This window comes from Lepisma saccharinum, unplaced genomic scaffold (assembly GCF_977018435.1).
Source record: "Lepisma saccharinum unplaced genomic scaffold, izLepSacc3.1 HAP1_SCAFFOLD_552, whole genome shotgun sequence".
NCBI classification, from domain to species: domain Eukaryota; kingdom Metazoa; phylum Arthropoda; class Insecta; order Zygentoma; family Lepismatidae; genus Lepisma; species Lepisma saccharinum.
Window position 1 is genome coordinate 155044 of NW_028143230.1, and position 22957 is coordinate 178000.

The following is a 22957-nucleotide window of genomic DNA, read 5'->3' on the forward strand; positions in this document are numbered from 1 at the left end:
TCTGTTACTCATTACCTGAAACAGAGTAACTCATTTCAAAAAGTAACTAGTAACAGTTATTATTGGTAAGGTAAAAGCAACGTTCCCCACGCAAATAGCATCATGCCATGAAGGCACACTTAAGTGATGTGAGGGTATAAATTCTCGATCTTGGCAATTTTTTAAGGTGATGCGATCAGCACCATGCTCCAGCTGCCTTTACCCCCAGGTACCCATTGATTTGAGGCTGGGTGCGCACCAGAGCCACTTCATGCAGGGACAAGGTCGGGAAAGTTCCGATCTAAATCACCCACCACAGGAATTGAACCCAGGTCTTCCACATGGCAGTTAGATGTCCTACAGACTAGACAACTGCTACTCAAAAATATTAATAGTAAAAATAATAACTATAGCACCTTCCAGACACTGTTAAGCAGAATATATTCAGAGTTGAAAGGAGTAAGAAGAACAACAGAATTATATTGAGAAACAAAAACCCACCTTTTTGTATCCTGAATCTAAAATCTTCTCCGTACATGGTTTTGTCTCAAATATCTTCGTTCAATGAACTTCACGCAGGTTGTCCATTCTGGAACATTCGTCCTTCGAGACATTTTCAGCAACATGGAGTTGCACCTTGTACTCCTTGCGACAACATGCAGTGTAATTGGCCAATTGAAAGCTGACCTCTAGCACGCTACTATTGTCAGGTTTGTACAAGCTGATGGAGTTTTTGGTTTCATTGTAATCCTTGTTGCATGTATCAAAATCTTCACTGCAATCTGAAATAAAAATAGAGATGGCAATAAGAGGAATTAGACAACAAATGCATTCTGGTAAAACAGGGCCAGTGTCACACAGCCGTAAATGGTGACATGCATCTTTTACGCAAGACAGCTGGTTGCCACGATACATTTTTCTTATTCCTATGACTAGGGCTCGGAAGTTGATGACCTAAAAAATTTCAAAAAACGACCTGTAGAATTATCTTAAAATTATTAATAATTCAACCTAAAAATAATTTTCGCTCAAAAAATGAAAGCTTGATTTTTCATAAATTACAACAGAGAAGTTGAATAAAATTGTTTGGTGTTTTATACTACTGAAGCAAAGGGGAAAAAAGCAATTAAGTGCTAATGTGGTTTCATTTATTTTTGATTAATTGATTTGCTTTATTTTACTTCGCTTCTTGTGCCACTTTTGGCTAATTTGCGAAGATGGGGATGAGTGATGATGTGATGAATGGACACTCACAAACATCCATGCCCAGGCCAGGATAAGAACCCGGGACCCCTGGCCACAGGAGCCAGCTTATTTTTACTTCAAGGTTTTTCTGTGTAAGTAATTTACCTCCTTTCAGAGTGGGACTTGCTCGATACAGTAGTCGGTCAGCATCGGAAAATACAGTTGTGTTTTGCATACATCAGATTATAATGGATGTACCACTCGAAGGTACCCCTGCAAAAAAATCATGTCATTGCATAAATATTTTACCGTTTGCGATCAAATTTTCAGAGAATGTAATGTATTCCATGAGAAAGGTGACGCGGCAACACTGTATGACATAGTCGTTGAGGAAGGGCGGCAACACACAAGTTTCGCGAGTAGTTGTTGTTGGCGCCGTGTTTTCAGTGAAAGGCGAGAAGTATCGTGAGGTGATTGCTTGTTTTCAAGTCATAATGACAATGTATCGCTATTCTGTTGAAGAGCGCGTCTTCCTTGTGAAACACTATTGGATTAGTGGATCCATTAATACATGTCAGCGAATGTTTCTGGAAGAGTTTGGTGGTCGATACTTGCCATCTAAACGATCCATACAAATGATAGTGAAGAAGCTGGAAACCAGTGGAACAGTGTTGGATCAGCACGGTGGGAGCTGCCCAAAACTGTCGGAAGAAACAGTGGCTGACGTAAAAAATGGCTTGTTAGTCTCTCCCACAAAATCTCTTCCAACATTTATCACAAGAAAGTGGACTATCCCGAAACACGTGTCAAAGAGCTGCGAAGAAGGCCGGCCTGTATGCCTAGTATGTACAGTTGTTCATGAACTTAGAGACTTACTAAGATAAAGGTATGACATTTTGCCGTTGGTTTCAGCAATTTATTGTAGTGAAATCCAGGCAGTGACACCTGACATTTTGGCAGACACATTCACAAACTTGGAATGTCATGTTCAAAAGTGCTTAGATGCTGGAGGAGGACATTTCCAGCACCTCATGTGATTTCACTTCATTTCTCACATATACAGTTATATCTGGTACGAATTTTGTTGCATTTCCTCTTCACCTACGCTTTTTAGACAACAATTTCTGGGGCTACCTCCGAGTGAGACTCCCAGTATATAAAACCCAAGATTAAAGCAATTATAGTGGCCAGCACAGGAACCTTAAAGGCTTCACCAAAGTATTTAAGTGATGTAGTAAATTAAAAATGTACCTCAAATAATTATTTAATCCAGTGCCAAACTTTCAGTTAAAAATAATATTGTGCATTTCCATTGACCATATTTTCGATTAATGACAAACACACTAAAAAAAAAACATGTCAGGAAATTTAAGTACATAAATTATGTTAGCAAATGCATTTCAAATTCAAGAAACAACAAGGAAGAAGAAAACAAAACCTAAAAAATGAAGAAAAATGCAATAAAGATGTTCAAAAATAATGAAAAATGATCTAGAAGTCAAAAAATGCAAAATAAAAATGATTGTTTTCTGGTTCTAACTGAAGGGAAATGGACTGAAATCAGGTTTAGCATTATTCTAAAGGTTCAGAAAAAAAGATTATTCTTCATCAACTTCCGAGGTCTACCTATGACCTTTTAATGACTACTATTGAGAGGTGGCAGGCCACTGTTTTGATTTTCAACTGTGAAATAGAAATTTTGCAATTTTCAATTTGTGATGTGCTTCACTCGACTTGACATAGAAGACTATTGTAAAGCAGCAGTCAATTATTATTGTTTAGTTACAGAAACATAATATGATGTATGCAAACAGGAAAAAAGCAGTCAAAAATTGCAACAATGGCTTCTATATTTATTTGAAATTCCAAATTCTTAAAATTTCTACATTTGTATGTGGACAGAAGAGCAGGAGTTCAAATATGTACTCTTTAGCTGAAATTGAAAATGAGTAATGAGCCACTGAAGCATAACATAACACAAAACACACTGTGGTATGTCTCAACGTGACTTCAAGTACCCCAACTGAAAGGTACTGGAGGAGTAAACTAAAGTAAAGTGCTCCCCTGTGCTTTGCACCTTGCCATGAAGGCATATAGGGAGTGTGGAGTTAGGGCCCTACACTTTATTGAACTCGGCCAAAGGTGATCAGCACCATGCCCCTGGCCAACTTTAATCCCCAGATTCCTTCAGGTACCCACTTTAAATGATGCTGAGTGGGCACCAGAGCCGCTTGAACAAGTGGAAAAAATCCTGGTTCTCCCCGGCTGGGGATTGAATCCAGGTCTCTTGCATGGTAGTCAGATGCCACAAAGACAGAGCTACCACGGCCTTTGAGTGCGAGAAATAAAGCTAAATATAAATTCAGCATGGTCTGAGAGACAATGTATTCCGCATTTTGAAACAAAACTTTGGGGAAAAAAAAAAAGAACTGCAGTTAGGCAACAGCTGATGATGTCAAAGTGACGTTTTCACCTCTCAGATGTCGTAAAATTATGAATGCACTGCTTCTATGAATTTTGCCCAATCCCGTGCATTGTATCAAATATACACGAGGCTCTATATTGTAACATTTGGACCCTTTCATGATCTTGCTCCAATTCTCTACCACATGAGAATTACGCACTTAATTACTTTCAATGTTGTAACGACCCTGCGTGGTCACCACATTAAGCGATCCTGCGTGAACGCCATATTCTTTAATATATAATTGTTAATGCTTGCGAAATGCCCTGCGAGGCTTACACTTTTGGTTTATGTTTTATCTAATTTTGAGTGCATTGTTGTTAAGCATGAAACATATATTGTTTTGCATAGTTTATTGTAGCCTATTTAGATTGGCACACAAGGTTTGGTTGAAGAAAGCATGCTAAAGACCCTGCGAGGCTTACGCATTCAGTTATCTTTTGTGCAGTAATTGTTGCATAATATGTAACTTGCATTGTTGAATCCCTTTGTCTTGTAAACTCTTTAATGTAATGTGTTTAGTTTAGCACACAAGTGTTAAGCTTGTATCACCACATGCTAGTGGTTTTTACAAAGCAAAACATGATAATTTATAACGTATGAGTTGCAACTCTTAAATTGTAGGGATTTTGCAACGGTGCAGCGAGCTTAGTTCCGATCTTCTCCAGACACCTCAGTGCTGCCACTAGACAGTATATAAGCGAAGCAGCGAGGCCCGAAGCTCAGTTGACTGCCAGATACCGACTTCGAATTACCTGGTTCCCTGATCTAATCTGGATGCTCCCCCAACCAGATTCCAATAGCAGAGAAGCCAGGAGGTAGGAAGGAGGAAAGAAAGAGATGCAGATAACCTAACTACCAGGTGTGCCCAATACGAGCTTGGATTGCTCCCTTAGGCGACGTAAGCCCAAGTCTCCTGGGTGCTCTCGGACCTATCCTTTGTACCTTGCCGTGTCTTGCTACTGCCTGGACATACCAACGGACCTGTCCGTTGCCTTGCAGTAGTTCGAGTGACCCACGGTGTCCTTTGTTCCCAACACCTCTGCGATTCCACGGGCCCCCGGCCCGTACCTCTCAATTGCTTGAACGACTCCCGTGGGCTCCCGCGTTTCACTTGGGCACCTTCGCACGTTGCCCCTTGTCGGCACGACACGTGACTACTACAAATGCGGCTATTGGCTACATGCACAAATTGATGCCCTAAATTAAATAAGGTCCCTAATACTCCCCAGGCACCTCACTGCGAGGAACAAATGAATGGTCCCTGTCCTCCCTTATCTTCTAGACCTTCAGAGCAGTGATGACATCTGGTGTAAGTGTGCTAAACAAGTAATTTACAGGTGTGGGTAAAAATTAATAAAATTGTACTGGTTGACCTTTTACCTTTCTTTGCTAAACTCCGCAAGCCCTAAGATACTTTGAGTACATGTCTACTGCTGGTTACAAGCTAGTGTACATGGGTATACTTTTGCATCGTCTACTGGCGTAGTGTGTAGCATGCAGGCAGGAACGTTGCAATGTATTAATTCACTCTGTGTGTGAAGTGGAAACAGCGGAATGCACAATATTACACGAAGCACCATTTTAATGACAAATTCTTAGAAACTACTTTGCCTGTAGTAGTATTATATGGGTGTGAAACTTGGTCCCTTACATTGAAAGAGGAACATAAATTGAGAGTATTTGAAAATAGGATCCTTAGGAAAATCTTTGGACCTAAAAGGGATGAGGAGACAGGTGAGTGGAGAAGGTTACATAATTTAGAACTACATAATTTGTATTCATGTTCAGATATTATTAGAATAATTAAATCAAGAAGACTTAGGTGGGCAGGCCATGTGGCACGAATGGGAGAGGAAAGAGGAGTTTACAGGATTCTTGTTGGGAAACCTGATGGTAAGAGACCTGTAGGAAGGCCAAGACGAAGATGGAGGGACAACGTTGAGATGGACCTAAAGGAAATCGGTAGGGATGGAAAAGAGTATATAGAACTTGCTCAAGATAGGGATGCAGCCATGACCCTTCGGGTTTAAGAAGGCTAGAGAGTTAGTTAGAAACATCAAGATAAATGTAGTGGCACTGAAATAATTTATGTGGAAGTCACTACTTGTTCTTTAACCTTAAAACACTATCATGCGTAAAATTTACGTATGCTTTGCGCTCAAATCCCTCCACTACCTTCCACCTCGCACTCAGTCACCCCTCCACCTAGCAGTGCAAGGCATCACTGTGGTTAAGGAGGGTGCAAGCACTGATCGTCTTGATTTGGTTTGTTATGTTGTGCACTGTACGTCAATTTTATGTAGCTGTAGTAAAACGAGAAAAATCTTTCACGTAATTTTGACATTCGTAAATTCTATTTGGATAGTTAGATTTTGAAAACAAAAGTTTAGAAGCATGCACCATTTTCTTGTAAGACTTTAAAATTGCATTCGTTCTTTATTTACAGCGTTATGAATATTATTATTGTTTGTTTTTCATTGTTCGAAATTTTCGCCTTCATTCTTAATGTACGTACGGGCTTGTCAATCAAGACATTCTCTTAAAATATTCTATGTTAAATAAAACCATGTTTATACATTTTACTATGAAGAATAACATTCCAATATAAGGAAAATAAACAAAATAATATTCATAAAGAATTGTCATCTTGTTTTCATGATGTAGAGGTTGTGTTAAAAATAGATTCCTTCATGTACGTAAAATTTAAGTAGCGCTAGTTACACTGTAATATTGGAACACGATAGTGTTCTAGGGTTAAAACTATGATACAGAATCTGTACTTACCATAATTAATATCTTCGCCTCTCTCGCATTCCTCTTCAAATGTAGTCTGTAAAAAGGAACAAAGGCAACAGAAGTTAAACCAGTTTTAAAGCTGGATAAGTCATTCTTGTATACATCAGATACCAAAGGCACTACAAGGGAAGGGGGAGGGTTGCAGCAAAAGTTGACTCCCCCCTCTAACAGAAACTGACATTGTTCATTTCAAATTACGAAAAAATTAAACTTGATAACAGAAATAAACACACAGTCTTAGGTGCACTAAAATTGTATAACACGAACAAAACAGCAAAGGGCTATCAGTCCATTGTCAGAATAAAAAATAAGGTAAAAAACTCACATCATCCTGTAAAAGAAATTCAAATTAGGATTATAGAAAATTGAACCAGAAGTATGAACACTAATGAGGACTAAATAGGACCAAAATGGATGTGCATCATCAACAAGCATGTCATCAATAACAAACTTAATTTTCCAAAAATTATATAATAATACAGCTATAGTGAGTTCATACTCCTAGACAACATATTATCAGAAATAAAAAAAACAGTACAGAACAAAAATGGCAGAAAGGAAGATAATATAACAAGATCTAATCATAACAACAAAAAAAAAAAACTTTATATGATATATATACACCTAGTCTTACCATAAATACTGTCACAAAGTATTAAGTAAATTGACACAAAATGCTGAGATATATTTTAATATCCTAATAACATTACTGAAATGGATGCATGACAAATCAAAATCACAAATATATATTCAAAATGGCCACCCTTAGCATGCACACATTCCGTGAGACTTTGTGGCCACGCATCAATTGAATTACGCAACACATCGACTGGAAAATGAGCAACTGCCTTCAAAAGAGACCACTTTAAACTTTCAATATTGGGATGTCTCTTGTTGCAAGCCATCTCCTGAAGCTTGGACCACAATTTGTAGTCCAAAGGGTATAGGTCCAGACTTGCAGAAGGCCAATCTGAAGTGGAAATAAAGTCTGGAACATTTGCTATGAGGGCACGCTCCATTTCTGTGAAAAAGGGGTAAAAACATCAACCAAAGTGTACCAGCAGACAGTGCTTGAGAGACTAGTCAAGAATCTCAACAACACTCTCTTCCATGGTCAGAACTGCAGCTTCCAGCAGGATTCAGCCCCAACATATGAGGCCCGAACAACACAGCAGTGGCTGGAGGCAAATGTTCCAGACTTCATTTCCACTTCAGATTGGCATTCTGCAAGTCCGGACCTATACCCTTTGGACTACAAATTGTGGTCCAAGCTTCAGGAGATGGCTTGCAAGAAGAGACATCCCAATATTGAAAGTTTAAAGTGGTCTCTTTTGAAGGCAGTTGCTCATTTTCCAGTCGATGTGTTGCATACTTCAATTGATGCGTGGCCACAAAGACTTACGGAATGTGTGCATGCTAAGGGTGGCCATTTTGAATAATGATTTGTGATTTTGATTTGTCATGCATCCATTTCAGTAATGTTATTAGGATATTACAATATCTCTCAGCATTTTGTATCAATTTACTTAAAACTTTGTGACAGTATTCATGGTAAGACTAGGTATATATATATATTAAATTCTTCATATGATGAGTTTACATTAATTGGCATTATATATTTTTACATGAATATTCAAATAATTTTTCTTCCAAAATTTCAAATTATAAAAATACACACTTTATAATTGTTAGCAAGGATCAACTAGCATTAATAAGATGTATTGTTAACGAGAAATAGGCTAATTTTCACTTACATTGTTGAGCTGAAATGTACAAAAAAATACAATTTGAAAATTGCATGATTTCTTTGTCAAAATGAGTGCATTTTACTTCATGTAGGAAATTTAAAAAAACCCAGCAAAAACCAGAATCATTTTTCACTAACATAGCTAGTGTATGAAAATGTCCGAAGGAGGAAAAATACAAGAAATCCATTATATTGCTTCTTCACAAGGGTGAACAAGATGTACGTTAAAACACGATAAAAGGTAGATTGTTAAATGGCTAAAAAGGTAGTCAGAAGATAAAATTAAGTTTGCTTTTGCTCTGTCTCAATGCGCATCCCTTTGATACTTTTAACATGCGCATCCCTTTGATACTTTGAACAATCTACAAGTTGCATAAAACAATACTAGCAATTATTAATTGAAGCAGAGTTAGTAGGGACTTCATGGCTTAACAGCCCTCCCCATTGCCACCAATTTTCTGGATTTTGATTGGTTGATTTGGTTTACTATACTTAGCGTTTCTGCCACGTTTGACAAATTGTGAAGATAACGATGAAATTATTAATGGAAGGACACTCACAAAGAACTCCCATATCCAGGCTGAGATTCAAACCAGGATTCCTGGAATCGTAGCACATTGTGCTAACCGCTCTGCCATGAAGACTGTCTTTCGAGACCGGACTCATCAAGCAGATGAGCACCAAAATTTTGGAGCTTCCACTAGGGGATCGAACTCAGGACCGCTCACATCAAAGGTGGTAATTTGGCTATGCAGGGGCATGAAATGTTGCACATCTGTCTGAAAACACATTTCACCTAGAAAATAAGCTGTGCTTTTCTGGTGGTACACAACAGTATTCTGTACTGGCACCTTTTTACAGATGAGAATGACACTAATATTTTATTTTAACAAAAGAAATTGCGTAATTATATGGATGCAAATTCATTTATGAAAATTACCAATTTTGAGTAGTTCTTTTGACAAATAAACATAAAACAAGAACTGCAAAGAAGTACATATATACTTACTATCAAAAAAGAAGAAGAGGATACAAAGCTAGCTTCTAATAACACTGCTACAAAGAAAATGGCATACGCTTGCATTCCCATCGTGGAACTGCAGCTTAATATCTTTTACAAGAATCTTGGCTGAGCATCGTGGTTCCAAAACTAGTTCTCCCTCCACTCCACCTTAGATGGACACAATTTCTGAAAAAGAAAATGGGGGAAATATAATACTATAATTAGGAAAAGAAAAGGTCTGAATGCAGAAAGAAATAAAAATGCATGCAGCTAAAATATTTAACGGCCAGGGACTTCCTGTCGAATTTGTTCTGAAAGCAAACATGGCTGCACTGGTAGAGCTCACGCACTTTCGGAAGTTCTCTGGCGTTTCTAATGCGCAGCGTCGTTTCGAGTCTAACACTCTGCACGGAGGTTCCCGGGAAAGGGGAAGTGAGTGGGCGCGAATGTCAGAGCCAATCAGCACCAAGTGCCTCGGCACATGCGCGTACGATCATCAGCTGTTCTGCTAGAATGCTTGTAACAGCGAGAGTTGGAGAGGGACAAAGTAGAATACTAGTAATACAGCAGTGCATTTAAAGATAACAAATCATTTGTAATCCAGTATGAGACGTATGTGAAAATGAATATCCTAACGAGAATAAGTAATTAGTAAAAGGTGGAAACTTACGTGGTGGAACTGGAACAGATGTGTGATGGCGACATTGCGGCTCTTTAATCCAATCTTTCGATGTCGCTTATGGAGGAATCTTCTGCTTCGGAGTCACTGGAACTATCACTGCATATTTCACTGTCACTACTGCTGCTGTCGCTGTTAACCCTGATAGTGAGGCGCTCTATTTCAGGCTCCAACAAACCTTCAGTTTTTATATAATATTGTTCAACATCTTGCACATGACGGCAGACATCACTCCATTCTTTCGCCCCAATCTCCGAAAATCTTCTTTTACAAAGCTCCCACACATCAATTAATTTGAAAGTGACATTGTGTTGTCCAACCCATTGTTTTACGTTGCCCCATATCTTCTCAATGCTGTTCAAATCTGGATGATAAGGTGGTAAACGTAGGACCGTGTGACCATATTCAGCTAGAATTTGATCCAAAACGAACTTTTTGGCTTTGCCCTTATGCAACTTTATGAGTTCGTAGAGTTCAGTTTTATACATACCATCACCGAAGGGAATATTGTTTTGTAACAACCAGTTTTGCATGTCTTGCTTCCTACTATTTGAGGTTGGGCATTTCTCGTACTGAACATTGTGATAAGAAGCATTATCTATTACTAAAACAGAGGTAGGTGGCAAATTGGGTAGGAGCATTTCTTTAACCCAGCAAATGTAATTCTCAGAATTCATTTCTCTGTGGTAATCTCCGGTTGCTTGATTCAATTTGAAAATCAACAACGCGTTGAGAATGAAACCTTTTTCACTGCCGGCATGTACGATAATGAGACGCTGTCCCTTTGAAATAGGCACTTTCATACCTTTTACACTATCATCGCACCATGCTTTGGGATTTGTGTGCGAACTATGTATGTACGTTTCATCACTGTATATTATCGGTCGCCCTTCCCGACGAAATCTGGTAATGGCTCTCAAGTAAGCTATACGTGTATTGCGTATGTCACTTCTTTCAATGAGCAGCCGTCTGTTGCTTTGAACCTTTTTCCAGCGAAACCCCAGTTTTCGAAATATTTTTCTTAAGCTAGATGATTGACCTTCAATCAATATCTTGGCGCAATTTCAGCAACACGGATTTCAAGGTAGGAATTCTCTTTTCCTGAATATAAAATTCATTAATTGTTCTTCGCACTACACAGAGATCAAATTCGTCCAAATTTGTGCACCGTCGCGGTCGGTTCTGATTTCTGCGCGGTGTATCATAACTGGTTGATGTGCCTTCTTCCACCTTTTCCATTTCTTTTTTTACAAATTTTATAATTTTCAAAGACACACCGGTAGCAGAAGAAACACGTTCATATACTTTCTTTAGTGGAATGGTACATCCATTTTCATCGGCTTCCCTTTGCATGAATTGCAGCACGTTTGCCACAACTTCCCGTGTTTGCCCACGAATCGTCCTGCGGAAAACCTTAGAATGAACGGGAGGCATGTTTCCCTTGAAACGAACAAACAAACGAATGTGAAATTAACAGCACCCGCGTGAAGATAAACAACCGATTTCCAACTTGTTTCTACCTGGCCGCCCACGACAACAATATTCTGACTCACGCTTTTCTCCTCTCCCCTCCCCTACCTCGCGCCAGCTCGAACCTTTGCTGAGGCTCGTTGACCAGCTTTCATCCATACGCCAGAGAACTTCCGAAAGTGCGCGAGCTCTACAACAGTCTCTGTTTGCAAAATGGCCTTCTCTCCTGGTTCAACATTGAAATCTTTAAACAGCCAATGGTGAAGGGGGAGGAGGTAGCTAAGTATGGAAGAAGACAGGAGAAATGTCCTTTATCCTTGCACCTACACTGTGATTACCTAGCTTAACCATGCCGGAAGAGAAAGTTATTTACTTGAGGGGGGGGATCAGAGGCCCACACTTTTTTTCATAATTTAAATAAAAATAAAACATTTTATTATTGAATCACTGCTTCCTTTGTTGATTATATTTGTGTAGGTATTTATTAACTATAATAATCATAAAAAATACCATAATGAACAAGAAATAATAACAACGTCTTGCAGGAGTGTCACACACATATTTTACCATTCACCAAAACTCACAAAAATCATCATAATTTTTCATTAACGAGTATTTTTGTTTAAGGAGTTGCAGTTGTTTATCAATTATAATAATTACAAAAATTACCATCATTATCAACCAATTGTACACTCTCACTGTTGAAAAACAAGTATTCAAAGATGGCACCTGATAGGCCAACCTAGTGTATTTTGCCTCCTATTGACATTAAATTTATGTTTTTTATGAACAAAAGTAATACAGAAATATTTATTTCCAATTTTTATAAAAAATGTTAAGTTGAAAAATCCATAAAATAGAGATGGTCGCCCTGACAGCACCTCCACCCTCTTCCCCTCCTGAGTAAGCTACGGTTAATAATGTACCAAATCCTAACCTGGAGTTCATGTATGGGAAGAATTGACAACTGTCAGCAGTAAAATGGAAACACTTTGTAACTAATGTGAAATATGCTGTTTAAAAAATGAACATCTATCACGACATTGCAAAACATCTTTGAAAGACACACATATAACTCTTCTGCCTGAAAAAAAAGTTACACTTTCGAGCTAATTGTATACCATTGTATGTACACTTTCTTTGAACATGGCAGCGGCAATTTCTCCATACAGGAAGTGAGGAACTTCCTACAATTCATTTGTATTTATTTCCAGTTCTCTACTTTTTAGGAGTTTAATGCATGTTATAAAATTATGAGCGGAATGTACTAACAATTGCCTAGGTTAGCAACTGTCAAGAATTGACTGCTCTCACTCGCTCCAGCCTCAGCCCAAAGACTATGGTTACAGGCTTTTCTGTTGCTCGCTGACGCTGAGGAACCTCGACAGTTATCCTATGGACAGATGGATAACAAGTGGGAAGGGGCAGTGAAGGGAGGGGGAGGGGTTTGCAAAGATCGGTGAGGGCCGAGGAACCAGCATGACTTTCCTCACAATCAGAGATGCCAACCCTGGCAAAATGGTACTAAACCAAGCACAGTTTGATCTTTTGTTTGTTGGCACTCAGCACCCTGCTTTTGGCATAATGGTAAAATCTAGCATAATCTGCAAACTCCAATCTCTGGGAGAGGGAAATCGAATTCAAAGGAATGTTTCCAGGAAATAATAATAAAATTGTGTCCAAATCTTATTTCTACTTCACCAGCGCACATGTTTAAAACAAAAGGCAGTATGCCAATCCAGTGGAAAGCTTTTTACAACCATGCTACGATTCATCCTCTATCTTTTCTTCATCCTACCCAATTTAGTGCGTCAAGAAATCGGTAGAAAGTTGGTGGTAAACAATTTTCTCAAACCCTTCTATGTTGAATCCATGTCATTTGTTGCACCATTTTAAACAATTTTTGTGGAAAATTTACACTAGATATAACTATTAATAATAACTAAAGCAAGTTCAAAACTCTAGAAAAGTAGATGCAAAATTACAATTATCCATAAAAAAATAATAATAATAATAAATCCTAGCACAATTTAGAAGCATTTAGCATAATTTCAAAGTTTAAGCAGCACTTTTTATTATCGTCAATCCAACGACGACAGGGAGGGGGAAGAAAATCGAAATTCTTGCAAAATCTGAAATATTGTCAATGTTATTTTTGTCGGTTTTTATAGTTCACATTTAAATGTTTCATAGTTCAAAATGAAGAGCAAAGGCCCCTTGCCCTACCTTGAGAATGGGCCTGCAGCTAACATTCTAAATGCAATGGATAGTACAAGCAATACGTGTAAATGTAATCGAACACATTCTTCAAACCTTCCTCAGTTTACCATAACGTATTCCTACACTCCGCAAAAGCCACGAGTCGCCACTGGAACATGGTACGTGAAGAAGTGTCATACACAGTGCTTGAAAAATTTTCTTCAAAGCTAGGTGCCAGGAAACTACCTGCTAGCAATTGTGCATACTACAGTGTGTTTCAAAAGTCGCACAACCGAAACTTTGAAAATGTATATCATGAAAACCGTAAGAGGTATTTACACCAGGTTTTCTGCACTAAACTAATCATGTACGCTATCACTGGGTTAATAAATTTATGTTAACATGTATCCAAATAAAAGCAATTACATTATTTTTAAAAAATATTGTTAATTTGCTGAAAACGTCTGAGAATTAATTTTCAACAATATATACCAAAGTAGAAATTTTCAGCGGAAAATGCAGGTTCGACCAAGACTTGAACACGGGTCTCGGATATACCGTGCCATTGCTCTAACCACTGAGCTACTGAGCAGGCCTGGCCTCGCCTGATTTTTCGCTGTCGCTGTTTTACCTGCGTGGAATCGTCTCTGCCAGTGCTACTGCAATGACATCTGTTGCCTTTGAAATACAGTAGACTTCGATGTTGCCTGGTTGTTCCTCCCAGCGTAGAGATGTTAGTTATTGAAGATCAGACACACACAGGAAATGTACTATGTAGAAATTTTCAGCGAAAAATGCATTAACATATCTACGCTGGGAGGAACTAGACAACGTCAAAGTCTACTGTGTTTCAAAGGCAACAGATCCCATTGCGGTAGCACTGGCAGAGACTATTCCACACAGGTAAAACATCGACACCGAGAAATCAGGCGAGGCCAGGCTGGCTCAGTGGTTAGAGATATCGTACGGTATGCCAGAGACACAGTTTCGAGTCCTGGTCGAGCCTGCATTTTTCGCTGAAAATTTCTACGTAGTACATCCTCTGTGTGTGCCTAATCTTCAATAATAATACCAACTCTTAACAAGTTGTGGGATCATTTGTTGGTGTTTGACTAGTTGTAAAACAGTTGCTTTGTGAGGTACAGCAGAAGCAGGGGATTTTTCTTGGAAAACCTCTTGCACATGAGTGTAAGAATGAGTAGTAAAATACTCTTCAGCAATGCACACGCGCTGCTCCAAAGAATATGTCATGCTGAATCAATTAAAAGAACAGGCATAGTAGAATCGAAAGTGAGCGAAGAGAATTCAGTGTAAACAGAGGCAGACTAGGATTCTCTCAAGAGTCCAATTTCGGGACAAAATCTTGGTTTATGATTTTTCACGTAAATGTATAGCCAATACTTAGGCACAGTGACGTGCGCCTGTTGACAATATTTCGACCTGCCGGACCCTGTGGCTGAGTGGTTAGCACATCGTGCTGCGATGCCAGTTGTCCCTGTGAATGTCCATTCATCAATTTCATAATTTCATCACTCATCCCCATCTTCGCAAAATAGCCAAGAGGCACAAAACGTGAAGTAAAATAAAATAAAATCAATCAAATCAAATATTTCAACCTGCTAGCATTGCCATAATATATGTCCCAAATATGGCACATTTTCACTCAACCCATAAAATCGCCAATAAAAAATCTATCAAATGTTGCACATGACCAATATTGGTCGCAAATGACAGATTGACATGGCATCAGTCATCAGACATCTAATTATGACCCTTCGATAATTTCTTATGTATTTTTTCTCATTCAAAAGTTCATTTCTGAAAAAAAATTAACTCTGCCTTCCGCCAGTTATTAATTTATCTAAATTTTCTGTATGGAGAAAACTGATAATTTTAAGCATTGAAAAATATCTCAATGGATGAGACTATATAATGCAGAAAACCCGGTGTAAATACCTCTTACGGTTTTCATGATATAAATTTTCAAAGTTTGGGTTGTGCAACTTTTGAAACACTCTGTATAAGAAGCTGAGCATCATGGTATTCAAAACATCACTAAATCATTTGAGAAAACAGGAAATGGGGTGTTGGGGGACAAAGAGTACGAAATTATTACTGACATTCTGGAATGTTCACAACGTTGATTTAAAAAAATATATCATTTGCTAACTTACGCTGTACTGCAATTTGAACTTAGAATCATCAAAATTTCGTACATATTACAGCATAAGATCATAGTCGCCAAGCTGAAACTTTTAGTCGCCCTGGCAACCGGGATTTTTCAAGCCCTGGTCATACATGTCAATGTTAACCAAGGATGCAGACATTTTATTGGAAATTAAGCTGTCCAATAAAAAACCCACAGGGAAGCTAGCCAATGGGATTTTGCGTGCTTTCATTGAGGAACCAACCGTAAATGTGGCCACAAATATGGAAGGGGGCAGTTGGCACTGAAACGTTGTCTTTCACAAGTATATACTCACTGTACGTAAGTATATAACAAATTTTGATTTTATTTATTTGTTTATTTGAGAAAATTTCAGATACAGCACAGGTGGCCATTTTACACTGAAATTGTCAACAATGAGAGCAATAATTATAATAAGCATAAAGATAAAAATATAATAAAATAAATAAATAAAAATAAATAAGAAATAATTAAGAGTAACAAAACAACACAAAAGTGAATAGCAAATGAACAAAAAAATAAGTAAGAGATGGCACTATGTGATATTATTACAAGTATTTCTTCTGATAGAAGACCGAAAGGCAAACTCGGAGGAAAATATATCAATATTTGAGGGGAGATCATTGTATTGTGTGGCAAGTCTATAAAAGAGAGATCTCTTTTGAATTTCCAGTCTAGGTTTTTTTGTATAAAATAACCTTGTATTGCAAGTTGTGCGCATAGGTACTCTAAAGTGGAATTCCTCAAGGAGTGTGTTGCAGCGGATTTTGCCATTCACAATTTTGTATAAGTAACTGAAATCATTCTGCAAACGTCGCTGATAAGCAGTTTGTAAGTTAAGAAAGGACAAGAGATGCGGAGATGAAAAATTGCGTAATGAGGGAACCCTGTGACGGACTATAGCTAGGAAGAAGTTAAAGACTGAATCGATTCTGGAGAGGTGAGTGGGACATGCCATGGACCAGACGGGAGAGCAGTATTCTATTATTGGGGAGATGAATGATTTGAAGTACAAAGTGAGGGCTGAGATGTCACTAATTTCAGTGAAACAGTAGAGTAAACCTAAGAGACGCATGGCCTTTTTTGTGGTGCATAAAATATGTTCCTCAAATGTGAGCTTTTGGTCGAAAACAATGCCTAGGTCTTTGTGAGAGGATACTGCTTTGATGTTATTGCCAGCGATGGAGTAAGATGACTTTAACAGATTCTTCTTGAGAGAGATAGTGAGAGTAGTACACTTGTCAGGATGTAATGTAAGGTCCCATGTCAGGCACCAGGAAGTAAATGTTGCTATGTCATTCTGAAGAAGATGAGTATCGTCGGAAGTGGAGATTTCTCTGAAAATTTTACAGTCATCTGCGAAAAGAAGGTAATTGCTAGAGGGAGCTGTGAGATGGTCGGCAAGGTCATCGACGAATAATAAGAACAAGAGAGGTCCTAGAACACTACCCTGTGGAACTCCAGAGAGGACAGGAAGAAAGTTAGAAACAGTTCCAGGAAGAACGACACGTTGTTGGCGATCGCTAAGGTAATCTGCGAGAAGGGTGAGAAATTTGCCATGAATGTTGAATCTATTGCATAATTTGTGAATCAGAAGACGATGACTAACAGTATCAAAGGCTTTGGCCAGATCAAAGTATATTACATCTAATTGTGAATTATTTGAAATGCATTTCATAGCATGTGAGAGTAAAACAGACAGGTTTGTAAGACAGGAGCTACCAGGAAGAAAACCATGTTGCTTAGAGCTTAAGTACGGAGAAACAAATTTGTACAGTCTGTCTTTGATTACTTTTTCACAGATGATGGACAGAGGAGAGAGTAAGGAGATTGGTCTGTAAGATGAAACAAAATTTTTGTTACCACTTTTGTGAATCGGTGTGATGTTAGCTTGTTTTCAAGCGTGAGGAAAGATGCCTTCCGAAAAACATCTGTTCAAGAGAATGGAGAGGGGATAGCACAGTTTTCCTGAGGAACATGGTGTTGATATCGTCCGGTCCTAGGGCACGGTGAACTGAAAGAGACGACAATAGATCCTTCACCTCATCGGGTGTAGTGACAAGCGTTGTTAGGGAGGAGGAACAGACTGGTCTTACACTTGGCAACGTTGCAGGGGAAGACGGGGGGCAGAAGTTACCATGAAAATAAGCGTTGAAGAGTTCTGCCCTTCGGTCCCCTATCGCACTTTCACTATCATGCGTAATTTCAGCTGGAATCCTACTGCTATTTTTCCTCGAGTTTATTAGATTAAAGAAGTTTTTTGGGTTTTCTGGGATTGTTGCAGTGATATTGTCTATATGTTCCTTATATTTTTTTCGAAGGAGATACTTTGAGTGTCGTCGCAGAGCAGCAAAGGTATTGTGCGTGTGTTCACTCGGGAAGCCCTTCCAAAGTTGCCATGCTCGTGTCTTGTTGGCCAGTACATCCCGCACTTAGGAGTCGAACCAACACGGAAATCTACGAGAAGATATTTTCCCTGTAGGCACGTGGTCCGTCACTGTTGCTTGAATGACACCTGTAAATAGGTCAGCTGCCTCGTCGACCGTCCCGTCTTCCAAGATGCTCCAGGGGAAAGAGTCGAGGGAAAGTCTTATCTCCTCCCACGGCACTCGGTTCCACAGGTAGCGTTTGTTCTGGAGGGAGGGGCGATGACCTCTTCTAGGGGGTGGGGGGATGAGAATAGAAACATCCAAACTGTCGTGGTCGGAGGTCAGGAGGTTCTTACGTGGTGTGATACTAATATCGTTTAGGGTTGACAGAACATAATCCAGGTTGCTGTCCTTCCTGGTGTTGAACAAATTATGTTGTTTCAGGTTTAAACCACAAATGAAAGTTTCAATAAACCATGCGTCGTTCGTACATTTTGCTGTTCCATTCACAGGGTCTTGCCAGTCAATTGAGAGGTTGAAGTCGCCGAAAAGCGCAACGTCTCCCAGGGCAACTGCCGCAAGCAAAGAATCTCGACATTCTTCGAGGAGGAACAAAGGACTGTTTTTATGTGGCCTATAGTAAGAGCCAAGGAGAAGCTTCTTGGCACCGGTCACTGAAACTTCCACCCACAGTATTTCACAGTTCCGTTTTAAGTCGTGGCGTACTTTGCTTGGCCATTTTGAGTTAACACAGATCATAACGCCCCCACCACGAGTCGCACGATCGTTCCGATATATGGTGAAATGGCTTGCGAATGGCAGCTCACTGTCACAAACGTTTTTTGTCAACCACGTTTCAGTAAAAATTAGGCAGTCATATGCCATGAGTTCACACGTAAAAATTGCACAGTCGCCAAGCTTATTCTTAATGCTCTGTGTATTTTGGTAATACACACAGAAATTTGCCACCGTTTTCACAGGCCCCGGATTCACATGTATGTCCCCGCAGATCAAGGCCATGCACAGGAGGTGAAAGTACCGGACCGGGGTCCCCTTACCTGCCGAGCGTTGTTCCCTGCTGCTGGGCGAAGCCATGGCGGAGACACGCACACGTGTCGCCGCGAGTGCCGGAAAAGAAAATCTTCTCTGAGCACATCTCCACCGCAATAGTTCATTAGAATCCTTTGACACAGCGGAAGGAACGCTACACTGAAGCCACGAGTACACTATGATTAAACACAGGCCGAGAAAAACCACTGAAAACTCTCGAAACACAGGACGACGATCAGCACCACTACTACAACTTGCCGCCATCTTGTGAGTAAGTCGCACGCGTCCAAAACATGAAAACTGCTCCGCACTGGGGACGATAACGGTTCCGATTGTTTTATGATTTCTCCTAGCACAAAGACTAATTATCGTAGAAGTTTGGAAATCATTGTCACGCGAAATTTGAACCTTCCTTAAAGTAATGAGTGCTGTTTGGACTCGAAAAAAGTTTTTTATGTTGAAAAAAAGGTACTACTTTACTATACCTGAGACACCTGGGAATGATTTCTTTCGCACTTTTTTACATTGCTAACGTACTATTCTGCATTCCGGAACACTTATTTAGGTGAAATCATGGAATTTGTAACGAAAATAATGTATATTTCTTACATTTACGAGTACTTACTGTTCTTGTTTATTTCCACTCACAACATGGTGATAGCTTACCGTTGATCGTTCGCAAGCTCCTTTACCGAAAAATACCTACTTTCGGGCCGGATTTCAAAGTACGCTCAAATAAAAAAAAATTACAAAATTTAAAAAAAAACACCTCAGCAACAAACCATTGACGTTATGTTAGGTTAGGTAAGGCAAGCATAGTTTAACATTTTTAAAAAAAATTGAAAGGTATGCCTACTAGGTTAGGTTAGGCCTGTTAGGTTAGGTTCTATTAGCACTCCTTTCGTTCAATGTAGCATATACGGACAACATCGGCTTGTAGCAGCAGCAATAGTGCGTCGGAAATAATTTAAAAAAAATTAAAAACACTTTAGGAATTTTAAATTGACTTTTTTACTTACTTACGGGGACGAGGTATGCCTACTAGGTTAGGTTAGGCCTGTTAGGTTAGGTTCCATTAGCACTCCTTTCGTTCAATTTAGCATATACGGACAACATCGGCTTGTAGCAGCAGCAATATCGCGTATTGCGCTCTCGTGCAGAAAGCAAATGACGGCAGCAGCAATAGCGCGTCAGAAATAGATTTTCGTATAAAACCACATGGATTCGCATTAACATGGACCAAAACTACATTCCAGAACATCAACAACACTCCAGAAAATGAATTCCGTAAGTACTTTCTCCTGTAAATTTGAAGGAATCCGTCTCAGGTATAGTAAAGTGTTACCTATCTTAGAAGCGTGGGAATGAATGTAGAAGTAAATCGGAACCTTAGTAGAATGCATGAAGGGACTTTCTTTTAATGCTAAGGGAACCAAACCTATCCTGCCTAACCTAACCACGATAGCATATATTGAACAAAAGGTAAAATTTTCATATCCCCAAAACGTATTTCTTCAATTTTACAGGAGAAAGTACTTACCGAAATGGGTTTATTTATACTTTAGGAAGGTCTTGGAAGTTTGTTTTCACCTCGTTGAAATTTTTTTGCCGGTAAATCATGTAATTTTCGACATTAATGTCACTCCAATGCACGAAAGCTGTTCCCTTGATGTCCGTCTACTACGTGAACCAAATATTTGCGAGCGTTTCATGACGTAACAACCGGTCAGTGTTTCCAAATACGCGGTTTTGTAACTGTGTAACAGTTCTAGAACGTAAATAAACGTGAGTTACTGTTCATCATTTCTGATTACGAACTTGCGACAACATGACGTGCACAGGATCAGTGGCGTGCTCAATGTGAGGTTGATGGGGGCTATAACCCCCCCCCCCTTTCGCCCAGTATCTCTAAGGCTATTTATGAATGGTTCGTGGGGCTATCCGTGAATGGTTCGTGGGGCTATCTGTGAATGGTTCATGGGGCTATCCGTGAATGGTTTGTGGGGCTATTTATGAATGGTTCGTGGGGCTATCCGTGAATGGTTCGTGGGGCTATCCGTGAATGGTTCGTGGGGCTATCCGTGAATCGTTCGTGGGGCTATCCGAGAATGGTGTGTGGGGCTACGAATATTTTTTTCGAAACCAATTTTTAACTATTGAAACCTTTGCGTGGCCCTACTAACCTATCCACGCGCCAATGGTTCGTGGGGCTAGCGCCAATGGTTTGTGGGGCTAGCGCCAATGGTTCGTGGGGCTATCTTTTTCACTATTGAAACCTTTGCGTGGCCCTACTAACCTATCCACGCGCCAGTGGTTTGTGGGGCTAGCGCCAATGGTTCGTGGGGCTAGCGCCAATGGTTCGTGGGGCTATATTTTTCACTATTGAAACCTTTGCGTGGCCCTACTAACCTATCCACGTGCCAATGGTTCGTGGGGCTAGCGCCAATGGTTTGTGGGGCTATCTTTTTCACTATTGAAACCTTTGCGTGGCCCTACTAACCTATCCACGTGCCAATGGTTCGTGGGGCTATATTTTTAACTATTGAAACCTTTGCGTGGCCCTACTAACCTATCCACGCGCCAATGGTTTCAGTTGCTTTGTTTTATTTCAATCACTTATCGCACAACACTCTTGCTACCTTGCGTTCTGACGTCAGCAGACTGAAGTTTATTTTTAGGCTAAAGGCCTATGTTGTTATCCATATCATTAAAATTTCAGTAACTACCAAACATCTCTAATTCCCTTATTTTTCGTATTTTCCACATTCATACTTACGTATTCTCCATACTAGTACCTAGATATTTTGCTATGAGGAAGGTCGCAACACTGCATAACCACTGATCATGGACTACGCTAGTCAAGATTTCTCCGCCATATCGCGTGTAACGCAAGCAAAAGCGAAGAAAATAAAAATACTCCATATTTCGAAAATTGAGATTATTTGCCTGCAAAAAACGAAATGCGAAATAGAAGAATCCTTACGAATGCAGAATATGTAAGTATCAATGTGAAAAATACGAAAATAAGGGAATTAGAGACGTTTGGTGGTTACCGAAATTTTAATGAACAAAATATTAAGTGATCTCAAAACTCCGCAGTATGTGTTAACAGACATAAATCGAAATCGAACCATGTAAAAATTACATTCGTAGCATGATGAAATCGCAATAAAAGAAAAGGATCTTGGGCCGAGTTCAGTGTATACTTGTTGTTGTCTTGCTCGAGCGACTACCGTCTGTCATACACATAAGCCAGTGCAAAATTCGTGTACACATCAGAGCAACTGCTAGGTACTAGAAATTCTGATTTGCAACACAACTTTTGTTCAATGTCACATCAGATCTACGCCAGATTTCGTATGCATTTAGTTTGGAATGTCAGGTTAGCAAATAGAAGTAGCAACCAAAACTAAACAAGGAAAAGCTCGAATGTGAGAAATACATACATGAGAAAGGAAAAGATTGGGGGGGGGGGGGAGTTGAAAGTTTAACAATCTATACTATGCCGATTCCATCGGCTTGCTTCAGAATACAAATTTACCTCACATTAACATAAATGACATTTTTAACTGATAATCATAATGGCAGTAGCATTACTTCCATTAGTTTGTTATCATGACATAGCAAATTAATTCACCAAGGTCACCAGCATTTCTCTTCTAAATCTGGTGATGACTTACAAAATAACACACATCACTAAGAGAAACATACAAACCTTAATAATAAAATCATGTCACAGTATTGCGACTTTCACAAACAACAAAATACGTGCATTTTTTCACATATCAAATGACGTTGTTTTACGTCACGCGAATCTAATCTACT

The 22957-nt window shown here is 39.3% G+C and overlaps 2 protein-coding genes across 2 annotated transcripts in view; both read right to left on the reverse strand.

Annotated features, from left to right (window-relative positions):
• LOC145983019 (uncharacterized) overlaps window positions 1-22948 on the reverse strand; it is an 85881-nt gene extending 62933 nt beyond the window's left edge. Inside the window, exons 1-4 of the mRNA XM_083116299.1 lie at window positions 22848-22948; window positions 9184-9363; window positions 6416-6461; window positions 481-761 (exon numbers count right to left, since the gene is read on the reverse strand). The gene's annotated coding sequence lies outside the window, so the exon portion shown is untranslated. The remainder of the gene's footprint in view (window positions 1-480; window positions 762-6415; window positions 6462-9183; window positions 9364-22847) is intronic.
• Window positions 9892-10533, reverse strand: LOC145983020 (uncharacterized). The gene has a single exon (XM_083116300.1). It carries the CDS (start codon window positions 10531-10533, stop codon window positions 9892-9894), a length of 642 nt encoding a protein of 213 aa, XP_082972426.1.
• Window positions 22949-22957: the final 9 nt, after the last annotated feature.